The sequence below is a fragment of the Stenella coeruleoalba genome (assembly GCF_951394435.1).
Source record: "Stenella coeruleoalba genome assembly, chromosome: 5".
NCBI lineage: Eukaryota > Metazoa > Chordata > Mammalia > Artiodactyla > Delphinidae > Stenella > Stenella coeruleoalba.
In genome coordinates, this window is record NC_137150.1 from 144,237,912 (window position 1) to 144,250,749 (window position 12,838).

Below are 12,838 nucleotides of genomic sequence, written 5' to 3' on the forward strand. Positions count from 1 at the left end.
GCCGGGACCCATGCCCAGAGAGGGGCAGCGGTTCCCAGTGCCTGAGGGGCAGGGGCACCTGGGAGGCGGACCATCGGTGGGTGACCCACCTACCCAGCAGAGGGCATGTCCACAGGGCTGGCATGGGGAGGGGGTGTGATGGGAGGGGAGGGGGTGAGCCCATCAAGGGAAGACTTTTCTAAATGATACTTCATTTCAATGCTTCCCAGGAAGGGCAGCTTTGAGGAGTAGTATTGTATTTTGTTTTATATTGTATCAATACCTACTGTATCGGGCATTTTGTAGGGTGTTCCTCTACTATTGGGATTTGTTTGATGATTTCTCACAATTGGACTGGGGTTATGGGTTTTTGGGAGGAAGACCACAGAGGCAAAAGGCCCTTCTCATCACGTCCCATCCAGGGTGTGTGCCGTCAACATGACCTACACTGTGGACGATGACCTTAGTTACCTCGTGGACGTGTGTCTATCAGGTTTCACCACTGCACAGCTACTATTTCTCTCTCCCTTTCCACACTGTCTTCTTCAGGAGGAAGTAGCTATGCACAGCCCATATATAAGGAGTGGGGGGTTGTGTTTCCCTCCTTGAAGGTGAGTATCTACATATCTGGACAGCTGTTTAATTGTTAAAAATAAGTTAAGAGTCAGATCCAACATTTCAGAATATCTAGAATAGCCGTGGAAATGATTCTGGGCTTCCTCGGAACACAGTTTGAAAACCACTGGCCAAAGCAGCGTGGGCAAACACGTGGGCCCCCCACAAAGTTTTAGAGGTACTGCAACATGTAAAGGTTGAGAGATTCAGGCATAGATCTGAGTCTCTGACTGCTCCTGGGAAATCTGACCCTGTGGTCTGCTAGTGTTGCCTGCCTACCCCTGGTCTTAGGAGGCCACCGCCTCGTGTCTGTGAGCCGAGACTGCAAGCATCACTCACCACACAGAGGGCTATGGTCTGACACAGGAGGAGGTTGAACTTCCAGGGCTCCCGGAAGGTTTGTGTAAGTTGCGGCTGCGTCGACTCACACGTTCACACGGGTTGAAAGTTGAGCGTGTGTCAGTAAAGTCGCTGCAGCACGTTCGTGGAGGAGCGCAGTTACTGGCACTCAGTCTCAGAGAGCAGACAGGGGGCACACGGCCCGCACACAGACCCTACTGCACTGAAGGCACAGGAGCGAAGGAAACACGGACCCCGCAGCGTGTTCGCCGGACACCCCTGCACGCTAACCCGCAGCAGCGCTGCTTGATACGCCACCTTTTCTCCGGCTGCCGCTTGCAGCGCTGTCATCCTACCCAGCTCTACCCCGGCCAGATCTGACGCGGGGGCAAGTTTGTGGGTGTTTTCACTTCTCACACAGGGAAACCGAGGCACAGCTTCTTAGGGGCTTCCTGTGTTTCTTCCTGAGTTTGCGACCCCCCCCGCCATTTAGGTAACCATCACCAGTTGATGAGAGCATCCCCCCACCCCACCCTCCGCGAGGGAACGCTCACCCAGGCACATTTACGCTACAGTAACAAGAGATGCCAACAACACGCTTCGGATCAGTGTCAGTTAGTCAGAGCTTATCAGCTTCCAATGAGCCTGATAACTGTAGCAGCATTTGATTGTTAATCAAAACCGTGGGCTAGGAATAAAAACCTCGCCTTACTTCCTCATCTGGACAAACAGGCTTAAGTGGAGTCTGAAGCTAAGGAACAAACAATGATTTCATGAGACTCCAATTCCCACACGGACCATGAATTCATAACCCACATCACATTCTTTCTTTTTAAAAAAATTTTTAACAGGCTATCTTTTTGAGCAGTTTTAGCTTCACAGAAATTTGAACCGGAAGTACAGCACGTTCCTTTTTAATAACCATTTACAATATATTTGGATTGATTTACCCAAACGTTTCAAGGCCTTAAAACTTTTCCATGTGAGAAGAGACTTTTTTGCCTTTCACTGAAACAGCTCTCTCCCTCTGGTGATCTAGAACTGCGCACAATTACTGTATCATTTAAAATTGCATCCTTACAGGCCTCTTGGCAAGTGGCCCTGTGGAGCCCCTTCCACGCTGGGGTTCCAGGGGTTGTCCTAACAGGAATACACTTGTATTCCGGGTGTGGGTTTGCCTTTCCTGCCCGCAGGGCCTCAGCCTGACCCTCTCTGAGTTTCTCACTGCATGGGGTCCCTGCTAACACGCTTTGACGCAGGGCACTGCTTTATGGCAGCGGTGCCAGAGTGGACCCTTGACTGTGCAAGCTGGGGGCAGACGCCTTAAACCAGAGCCCTCGATATGGCACTGTATCCCCAGTGGGAAGAATCCATGGGTCCAGGAGTGGCAGCACCGCCGGTGGCTTCCTGTCCCTGTAGCTCTGGGCTCCGTGGGTTGGGGATGCCGGCCCCGATTCCCACTGACTAACTCTGGCCGCCCCGGGCATTCCGGTTCTGTGGGTCCAGGCGCCAGCGGGACCCAAAGGAGGGACTCCTAGGAACGGAATCAAGTGATTTTGCTGGCTGTCTGCGATCGTGACACGAACAGGGCCACCATCCCGGTCGCCGAAAGGACCCCTGGAGACGAAAGTTTGGGTCCTGCCACCCCCGGGCACAGCCACAACCCGGAGCGATTTTACGGGCAGCCCTGAGCTGGCGCACGCATGCAGTGGGGCCCGACCTCCTGGGCTGTCCCCGGAGGCTCGCGAAACTTGACTCAACTGGACACCGGCGCAGACTCCCCCCAGGGCGGCCTCAACCTCGCGGGAACGCGAACCGGCCTCCGCGCCAGTCCCAGCCGGGCCCGACGACCCACGTGCGCGGGGTCCTTCAAACCGACCAACCACAGAGAGCGCCGAGGCTGCCGCGCCCCGCTCAATGGTCCTGCCCGAAGAGGCGGGAGCGTCTATGCGCCAATCGGAGGAACGGACGCAGGGGCGGAGCTCCGCCGGGCCGCGCCTCCTTGAGGGCACCTCCCTGAACGCGCGTGCGCGAGGGCAGGACCGCGGCCCCTGATTGGCCGCGGGCCGGGGGTGCACGCCCCGGGGCGGGGCCTAACGCGGGGCGGGCCCACGTCTGCGTGACAGTTGTCGCGGGGGGAGGGTGAGCCCAGGCAATGGGGAGGGAGTGTAAATAGAGCGAAGGCGGCAGCGCATCGGCCCCTTCACCTCCCGGCGACCTGCGAAGACCCCCCGGAGTAAGATGGAAGAAGATGAGCAAGAGCAGCGGCGCAGAAAAGTGGAGGCCGGGAGAGCGAAGGTAAACGGCAGCGCCTCCTCCCCTCGCTGTCCCGGCGTGGGCTCCACAAGGCGGGCTCCGGTGCCTGCCACCGCCCCCTGCCAGGAGCGGACGCGGCCAGGAGGGGACCGCTACCGCCGCACTCTTGCCCTTTCCGCCGACTGGGCTGGAAGCCGCCCCTTGGCCGCCGCCATCTTGAATCCGCCGCCCTCTGCTTGGGCCCGCCCCCGCCGTAGCCACAGCCAATCAGCGGCCGGGCGCGCGCGGCGCTTCGCGGAGAGGTCGGGCGCGGGGTACGCCGGGACTGGCGGGGCTGCGCTTGCGCCGGGCAGGGGCGGGGCCGTGGGAGGCGGGCGTCCCGGCCCCTCCCCTCCCACCGGGACCCCCACCCCCCCAACCCCAGCCCCGACCACCCCCGGGGAACTGCCAGAGGAGCCGGCGAGGCGGCTTCATTGAGAGACAGTGGTGTCCTCCGGACGCGGCGTCCCTGACGGCCGCCCGCTCCCGGAGCCCGAGGTGCGGGGACGGGCGCTGTCACCACACCTGCGCTCTTGTGCACACCTACTGGCACCTGCGCGTCTCCCTGTCCTCGCCCGGATTCCTGGAGGGCTTGGAGGCCGGGACTCCCTGCAGTTGGGCGACACGGGCGCTCCCCCTAGGGCTCAGCTCAGCTTCCATCCGGTTAAAACGACGTGCAGAGATCGTTTTACACGGAATTCTGCAGTTCTTTTTGCTATAGAAGTTCAGAGTGGTGTTCCCGAGGACGGGACTTGTTCACCCTGTGGAATGCCTCCCACCGCCCCACGCCCTGGTGTCGGGGCTCCTGAAACGCCTGTGCCGCCTCCTCGCTGCTTGGGGCCCAGGTGGACAGTCCTGGGCAGGTGAGGGCGGAGGGCCTCTGCCGGGGCCGCCCCCCGCGCCGGGCCTGGGAGTTCCAGACGCCCGGACGGAGCCTCCTGGGAGGTGTCACGTCCCTGCGCTGCGGATGCCCCCGGGAGCTCTGTGCGGTCCCGGAGTGGGCCTTTGTCATCCATGTAGGCATCGTCCGGTACTCACTGTTCTGGGCGTGCTGTGGCCATTGAACCGTTTACCGACCAGAAGCGGGCCCTAGAGACAGTGGAGAAAGCCTGGGCGCATGTGCTGTGCCGCCCTGGCCCACCCCACTCCAGCTGTCGTGGGGAGCCGCTGTGCAGTGCCCGCGACTATTAGGCAGAGCCCTGCGAGGTTGCTGTTTGAGGTCAGACGTGGTCAGACATTGGGAATTTCACATGGATCAGCCAGCAGGGGTGTTCAGTTCCGTGCTAGTTCCTTCCCTTGAGGAAACCACAGGGCCACTGCATTAAAGGGAACACTCAGAACACATGGTGAGTGGTGTGAGGTGGTGACAGGCAGAGGACAGAGCGGCCTCCTTGGGCTTCCTGTGCAGGTCAGACTTCCGACTGGGGTTTGAAGAGTGAGGCTGTAGTGTGTTTTTTCCCCTTTGCATGTGCCTGGCACGTAGGAAGGAGATTGGAAGCGAGCCAGAGTTTAATACTCACCGTTTTCCCTGAGCTCACCATGGTTTGTAAATGTGCCGAAATGTTGCTTGAAGGAGCATTAATGGTGATGAGAAGATTTCACCTTGGGAGAAGAAACAGATGCCTCTTCTTGGGTGACCACAGGCCAGAGACTGGGTCTGTGATGCAGGAAGGGATCTCACAGACGGTTAGATTTGATGGAGTTGGGCACAAAATAAACGAATCTGGGACTGGTTTTGAAGGCAGTGTCTGTTCTTGAGAGACGGTTTCTCTCACTTAAATTGCCTTTTGTGATTTTCCTATGTCCATGAAATTGTGCACTTCTGTTATCATTTATACAAACATTTGTTAGATGTATTTACTTTTACGACCAGAGTTGTCATTTGAAGGACCTTGTCCTCCTGTGAAAAGCTGACGTTAGCTATCCTACCTTTTGAATAAGGTGCTAGTGGGAGATGGTGTGTGAACAGTCTAAACCCTCAGATTTGTGGGACTGAACAGAGCCAGGTGTGCCTTCTGATGGGGACATTCTGCGGAGGTCCCTGGTGCTTTGGTGAGCTGCGTCATGAAAAATAGAACATCTGATTCCAAAAAGGAGGATGTTAGATTGACCTGGCTTAATTAATTTTTTGCTATTTCTGTACCTTGTCTCAGAATCTATGGCAAGGAAGTTTTGGCTAGGCTATGTATTTCCCTGATTGGGGAAAATGGGGCAAAAAGGGAGAATTTAGCTTTTCTAGATAGTTTTAAACCTTAAACATGCCTTGATTAAGCTGTCAGTTTTTTAAATAGATGTACTTTTTAATTTTTGAATTTTTCTGTAAACTGTCAGGGGCTGGGACAGCTATTCTGCCCGTCAGCCTTATTGCTTTCCTTTGTCCGGAGGCATCATTAACAGTCCTTAATGTTAGATTCTTTGGTGTCATTCTGAGCTTTAACTCCCAGTATTGTAGATGTTAATGGAGGTGGTGTTTCTGGGACGGGGCCTGGTTGATGTGAGTCTGGCCAGGTGTGGCCGTGTGGACTGAGCCAGCCCCAGAGCCTCATGTGCCCCACAAGCTTGCTGTCTTTGTGGTTCTGTTACTTTTTCCTCACTTACCTTTGTCTCTACTACCTCTCCACGTTTTTGCGCAGCTTGCTCACTTCCGACAGAGAAAAACAAAAGGTGACTGTGCGCATTCGAAGAAAACGCCGGCGAAGAGGAAGGGCGCGGCTGTCGATGCGCCTGACCAGGAGGAGAGTCCGGTAGCTGCGGCCGAGGCTGCCGGACTCCTGGGAGGCCGGGCCGTTGGCAAGAACGCGTCGTGCAGCGACACCCCTGATGGCGCAGGAGCCCCTCAGGTAGATCTGCTCGGCTCTGTGTTCTCACGTTTTGCTTATCTCCTGGTTATTGCTAGCGTAATTTACTAAAAGTGGTCTTAGGTCTGTTTTTGCCTATCAAAAGTGGGGAAAGGGGGTTTTATTTTATCTTGCAAAAGTGGCGTATATTTTTGTGGTTTCACTTCTAATTAAAGATTTTTCTGCACCCCATGATTTTGAGAAATTTGGGGCGAACTGTTTGAAGGCAGGGGTCAGTATTGGTGCTGTGCGTGGTAGCGGGAGTTTGACAAGTGTGGGTTCCTCGGGTGTGGCTGTGCATCAGCCCCCCTGACAGGTATCTTTGGACACTTAAGCCGTAATATCCCTTCACCTGCTGTCAAATCCACCTACTTGTTGGTCTTTGTCCTTTCCCTCCTTTCTGAATGTGGGGTGAGGAGGGCAGGGCTGAAGGTGTCACAGAAATGGTGTCTTGTCTGTTGCTTGAGGCCCTGTGAGCTGCAGGGGCGGGTGTGGACCTGGGTGTTGAGGGTGCATGGCCTCCCTGGGCCTCCTGGTTGCCTGCATGTGGGTCTCCTTGGGGCCTCCTCTCGTGTGTGCACTTGAACTGGGGGTACCCCTAACTTGTGTGCAGCAGGGCCGGGGCAGCTGTTTGCTAGAATGAGCTGAAAACTGGTGGTTGAGGGCAGAATTTGACTCCAAGTCATGCTGTGTCTGGACGGCCTTATTGCAAAAAAAGGAATGATTGCTAGCATATAAAGTTTATGATATTCTGCCTACAAACGTATTATAGAATGTTCCTTCTTTGGAAAAATTGGAAGACCTCGCCGTGGCGTTCCGACTTTGCCCGGGGAGCAGCTGCCCAGAACTCTGGTGCCTGAGTCTTTGGACCAGCCTGTGCCCACCTCACTCTGCTTCCACTCCCTGTGGTCTGAGGGACCTGAGGCTGGATGTTAGTTTCGGTTCGTGTTCGTGCTCTTGTTGCTTCTCTGGGGTCGAGCTGCGGGTCACAGCTGAGTCCACGGAAGCCACGTTGAGAGCGCTGCGCCCTGACCCTCAGTGGCTTTGCTCTGTATGCTTCCTGCTTAGGCTCTTTGAGGAGAAAGCCTCGCAATGTAAATCATCATTTATTAATTTCATATTTTTATTTTCAAATCAGACAAGTCTTTTTTATTTTAAGTTAAAGGTTTTGTGGTTTTTAGCTTTTCATTTTAAAATGTCAGACCCACAAAAAAAATTGCAAAAAATAACACAGAGTTCCTGGAGATCCCTCACCTAGCTTCCTGAAATATTGACACCTATGTAATCATAGTATAAATCACATCAGTTTTAGTTAACATTGAAACAATACTGTGAGCTGATTGATAGAGCTTATTCTACTTTTTCCGATTTTTCTGGTCCAGGATTCTGTATTGCATTTCAGTGCCTTGTCACCTTAGTCTCCTCCAGTCTGGTCAGTTTCTCAGTCTTCCTTTGTGTTTTATAAGTTTGACACTTGTGGCGTCCTAGCTAGTTACGTTGTAGGATCCCTGTCAGTTTGGGTTTGTTTGATGTTTCCTTCCGATTGAAGTCAGGTTGTGCATTTTGGCAGGAACACGGTGGAAGTGATGATGATGTCTGCTGAGTGCATCCTGAGAAGAAGCACAGGTGGTGTGGTGGTAGCTATGTCTCACTACTGGGGGGCCTGCCAGATTTCTGCTGACAGAGAAGTTTTTGTTTTCCCCTTTGTAGTTAATAAGTATATTATGAGGAGGTACTTAGAGACCCTGTAAATACTCCATTTCTCATGGTACTTTCCATTAGTTTTAGCTTCTATTGAAGATTCTTGCCTGCAGTAATTACTGTGATGGTGTTGGCCAAATGATGACTTTGTTTCCATCATTCCATCTACATATATTAATCGGCGTTTTACTCTAAGGAGGAACTGTTGCTTCTCCGCAATTTATTTATTCAATTATTTATATCAGTATGGACTCCTAGATACTTATTTTATTATGGGTTTTAATCCATCATATCCATGTTCATTTCGTTGCTGAAATGCATACATTTGGCCACTGGGAGTGCCTTTGAATTGGCATGTGACCTTTCAACATGCCCTCATCATTTTCTGGCGCCTTAATTCCTGGCACCAAGATTTTCTAGGCTTATTTTGCCCTTTGCTGCTGCAGCCCCAAACCAGCCATTTCTTCAAGGAGCCCTGGTTCCTTTCGGTGGAGAATGGCTTTAGAATCCAGGATCTGGGCGCTAGGTGTGCTTACTGCTTGCGGGGCATGGCTGCTTCTAGGCTGTTTCAATAGACAGAGCCAGAAAGTGTAAATGTGCGCATATACACGCACATCTGCGTCTATCTGTCTATTTGCATGTATAATCAAAACCATGCGTTCACACCAATATCTTCCGTTCCAGTCCAACAGCACAGAATTTAGTCTAGCTTTTCCCCTCTCCTTATTTTTAGCTCCTTTTTCCCATAGTGAGAAATTGGGGAAAAGGCTTATCTACAGTATCTTTACTTACTTGCTCAATCTTAAAATACACACAAATTAATTTCAGAATTGCTACTTCTCATGCCAGTAAACACAGATTTACTAACTACAGAATGTTTGTTTACACAGCCATCCGCCACTTCTCGAAAGCTCGCTTTACACCACTTCACTTTTACAAAAGATCTACTTTAGTACCCGTTTTTGCTAACAGAAAGAAATTCAAGGAGGATTTTCAGTTTTATGAAGAAATCTAATTGCTTCTTTACCTTTATGCCATCTTGGTTTATGAAAGCTTTCATAGGAATGCTCTATTTTTGGTAGTGGGGGAAACCTGTAGTTGTTTTTGTCTTTATTTTTCCAAAGTTTATTGTTTAGCATTCCCAGGTTATTTGTTAGATATATGTACTTTGAATATTTTTCCTAGTCATGCTTACCTTGCTTAAGTTGCTTTCTTAATGGTGTCTTGTGATAAGCCAATATTCTTAACTTTGATGTTGAATTTATCATTTTTTCCTATGGTTAGTGACTTCTGTGTCCTGTCCAAACGGTCTCCCCTAGTCCTGAGGTTGTGAAGATAATCCCCAGTGTCTTCTTGAGGCTTGATGGCCTGGTTTCTATGTTTAAGTCTGTGATCCATCTCAAGTAACTTTCTGTGTATGGAGCACTGTGACTTTTAGAAGAATGGTTTAGTTTTGCTGGTTTTGAGTGTTTTATAAATAAAATAATCCGGTATGCATGTCCTGAGTCTGGGTCTTCTTATCTAGCATCCTTTAGGAGTTAAAGGCTATAGTTCTTTCATTTTCGTTGTTGTATAGTATTTTGCTGTATGGATGTACCTTGGTTTTTCTGTTCCGCTGTTGATTGGCATTTGCTGTGAACATTCTCATACAAGTCTCTTGGTGTCTGTGTGAACACGTTTCTATGGGGCCGTAATTAGGTATTTAATGTCTGAGTCAGTATTTAGATATACGTTCAACTTGTGTATGTTGAGCTGTGTTTTAAAACAGTTGTTCAGTTTATATTTTCAGTGGTGGCATATGAGTGTTTTCCTTGTTCTATAACATCTGTGATTGGTGTTAACATTTGTTTTCTATTTTAACAGTTTTGGTGGGTGTGGAGTGGAGTGTATTTTAGCGGAGTGCAAGCTTAGTCAAACATTCCAAAAAGATCAGTGTGATTCACTTAAGAGACTAAAGGAGAAAAGTCATATGGTCTTCTCAGTTGATTTAGAAAAAGTGTGTTCTGCGAGAGAATGACCTGTAATTTTCCTCTCTTGTCAGGTTTTTGTGTTGAGGTTATGTTGGCCTCATGTGACGAGCTGAGAGGGTCCTTTGCTCTGTGGATGAGCTGGTGTAAGATGGTGGAGCTGTTGGGGACTGAAGCTTTCTTTGTGGAAAGACCTTTAATTGCAGAGTCAACTTACTGAACAGTTACCAGACTATTCAGTTGTGCTTTTTCTCAGAATGTGTCCTTCTAATCTTCCAGTTTGGGGTATGAAGTTATTCATAGGAATACTCTTCTGTGGCGTCAGTGTTGACGACCCTTTTCAGTTTTGTTTGTCCTTAGATATGTTTTTTGTCTGTTTGTTTGTTTTGGCCACACCCTGCAGCATGCGGAGTCTAGTTCCCCAGCCAGGGATGGAATCCGCACCCCCTGCAGTGGAAGCTCGGAGTCCTAACCACTGGACCATCAGGGAAGTCCCTGAATTGTCAGTTGAAAGCAGGCTACTGAGATGGCCTCTCCAGTCACTTAGAAAACTGGAGGGTGGATGAGTTCACTGTTCCTCGTCCTTCTGGGTGGTTCCCTCATTCTTCTGTTTCCTCATTATTTAAGGTGGTGTTGGCATGGTTGGGAATAATCGAGTGTGACAGAACAATCCTTAGGATGATGAAATAGCATCATGATATGGGAGAAGCAAGGTTGCTCAGATCCGTTTTGTGTCTTAGATAAATGCAGGGGTCTGGTAGTAATTGCAAGGTAAAATGTTTTACTCTAGGAAAAAAAAAAGTAAATTTTCTCATTGTTCTTTGGAAGACCTGTAAGAAGGAATAAAATTATGCCAGTCCTCTCAAGCAGTTATAACTGACCAGAAAAGAAACTTGATAAGTGCAGTTAGGTCCAGCAGACGCTAACGCTCACCCTGACAGCGGCAGAGTGATGTGTTCGGGGCTGGAGGTGCAGGTGAACATGGGGGTGGAAGCTGCCCGGGAGTCGCCAAGTCGTGCGCACTGAGCCTTCCTGCAGATAAAAGCTCCAATTCTTGAAAACTTATGGTTCAAAACTATTGGGAGAAAATTCATTGGAAAGCTTTAAACTCAATTTTGAGGTGATTTACAAAAAGAAACTAAAAATACTATTCTGCGAATTATTAAGGAAAAGATTTATCTAAAGGAAAATCTTTAAGATGAAATATTTGAATTTATATAAAATTAAGAGCTTAGAAAATATGTGTTGAGCAACTAAAGTTTAGTGATTTGTGTTAAGTACGCGGTGAAATAAAGAAGCAGAATTCGTTAAAAATAGGGCAGCGACATCATTAGGGAAGCAAGTTACATAAAAAATGTTTAGAGCGTGAGATTTGTGTAGGAGGAGAGTAGTGCAGATGGAACTGGCGGGCCTGGAGGCGGGCAGGGCCGGCGGGGGGGCGGCAGCGGCGGGCTACCCCTGGAGCCGCTGTGGATGCTCCTGGCCCTTCCCCTCCAGCTGCAGGAGCCCGGTGGAGCGGGGACGCCGCAGAAGCTGGAAGACGACAGTCCGGAGCAGCCTAGGGTGATGACGAAGGTATGCCTCTCCTGGGTTCTCGGTTAAGGTGTGTCCCGGTTGGGGACGCCTCCCTTGCGTGCGTGGGGGCCGGAGCCAACTGAGGAAGCTGGGGGCGGTCTTCCTGTGACCTTTGATCTTGGTGGTAGGCGTGGAAGGGAGAGTCGCCCTTCCTTCACTGAGGGTCCTGTGGGGTCAGCGTGCCTCCTGGACCTGGCCCTCGATGCCCATGCCCATGTGGGCAGCCCTGCACGCGAGACACACTGGGGGACGGGCTTGCCGGCTGGGCGCTGGTCTTACCATCCCAGTTCGTACCACAGTGCTTGGTGTGACTTCCATGAGTGTTGAATTGATTACTTTTCTTTAATCCATTCATTTTTTTCGCGGTATGCGGGCCTCTCACTGCTGCGGCCCCTCCCGTTGCGGAGCACAGGCTCCAGACGCGCAGGCTCAGCGGCCATGGCTCACGGGCCCAGCCGCTGTGTGGCACGTGGGATCTTCCCGGACCGGGGCACGAACCCGTGTCCCCTGCATCGGCAGGCGGACTGCCAACCACTGTGCCACCAGGGAAGCCCGCAAGTTTGGTTTTTAGTCTGCATTATTGCAGGAGAAATGTGGCTCAGAGGAGGGCCTGGCAGGGCCTGGAGAAATGGTCTCTCGTGGGGTCCGTGAAACCCAGCCTTAAATACACATTTCATGCTTGTTTTAAACTGCGACTTGTAGCATCTTTGTGGAAAAGTCCACAAAACTTAGATATAGCCCAACAGATGAGTACACCGTGAACAGCACGTGGTCTCTACAATTCAGGGGCAGGGCGGTGCTGGACCCTGCTCCCTGCTGCCCACCCTGAAGCGAGCACCCTCCTGGCTTCTGTGCCGATTCTGACGTAGAGCTTTGTGTGAATGGATCAGACGTGGTTCTGGTCCTCTCTCTCCTTTACCTTCAGCATCTTTGCATCCTTCTATTTGAGATGTGTGCCTGGTGAGCAGCATAGGGTTGATTTTTAACTGACTCACAGTTACTGGGCAGTGATTCCCTTATATCTAATGTAATCGCTGATGCGCTTGTACTTACATCAGACGTTTGATTGGGCTTTCTATTTGTCCTGCCTGTTTTGTTTCTTTCTTTTCTCCTTTTTGCCTTCTTTGGATTATTTTTTATCAGGGGATTAAAAAAAATTCTGCCTTTGTTCATTTTGAAGTAATAATATACAGTTTCTATTCTTTTAATGGTGAGGTTATTAAATACAACATATATACTTATCTAAGTCTAAATTTAATCAACAGCTTCACCTTCCTCTTGCATAGTAGTTACTGAAACTCCATTTATACTTCCCTCAACCTCCGTTTTGGTCACAGTCTTTTTCTTAAGTGTAAAGCGCTCATAAATTTTACCATCTTAACCATTTTAGGTGCACAGTTCATTGGTGTTTTCATGTACATTCACACTGTTTTGCAACCGTCAGCACCATCCGTCTCCAGAACTCTTCTCATCTTGTCAACCTGAAACCCTGTCTGCTAAGCGACGTCCCCCAGGCCCTGGCAGCCGCCA

General features: G+C 50.4%; 1 protein-coding gene across 2 annotated transcripts in view; it reads left to right on the top strand.

The window, feature by feature from the left end:
• Nucleotides 1-1,620: 1,620 nt before the first annotated feature.
• The window catches only part of LOC307187416 (pericentrin-like), a 45,750-nt gene continuing 34,532 nt past the window's right edge, over nt 1,621-12,838 (top strand). The window contains exons 1-3 of one of the 2 annotated variants that reach the window (XM_079923453.1): nt 1,621-3,231; nt 5,862-6,068; nt 11,231-11,308. In XM_079923453.1, the coding sequence (XP_079779579.1) occupies nt 3,175-3,231; nt 5,862-6,068; nt 11,231-11,308 (342 nt within the window). In that variant the 5' untranslated portion in view covers nt 1,621-3,174. Of the gene's footprint in view, nt 3,232-5,772; nt 6,069-11,230; nt 11,309-12,838 lie in introns of those variants that run through there. The other variant, XR_013828601.1, reaches the window with a different exon arrangement.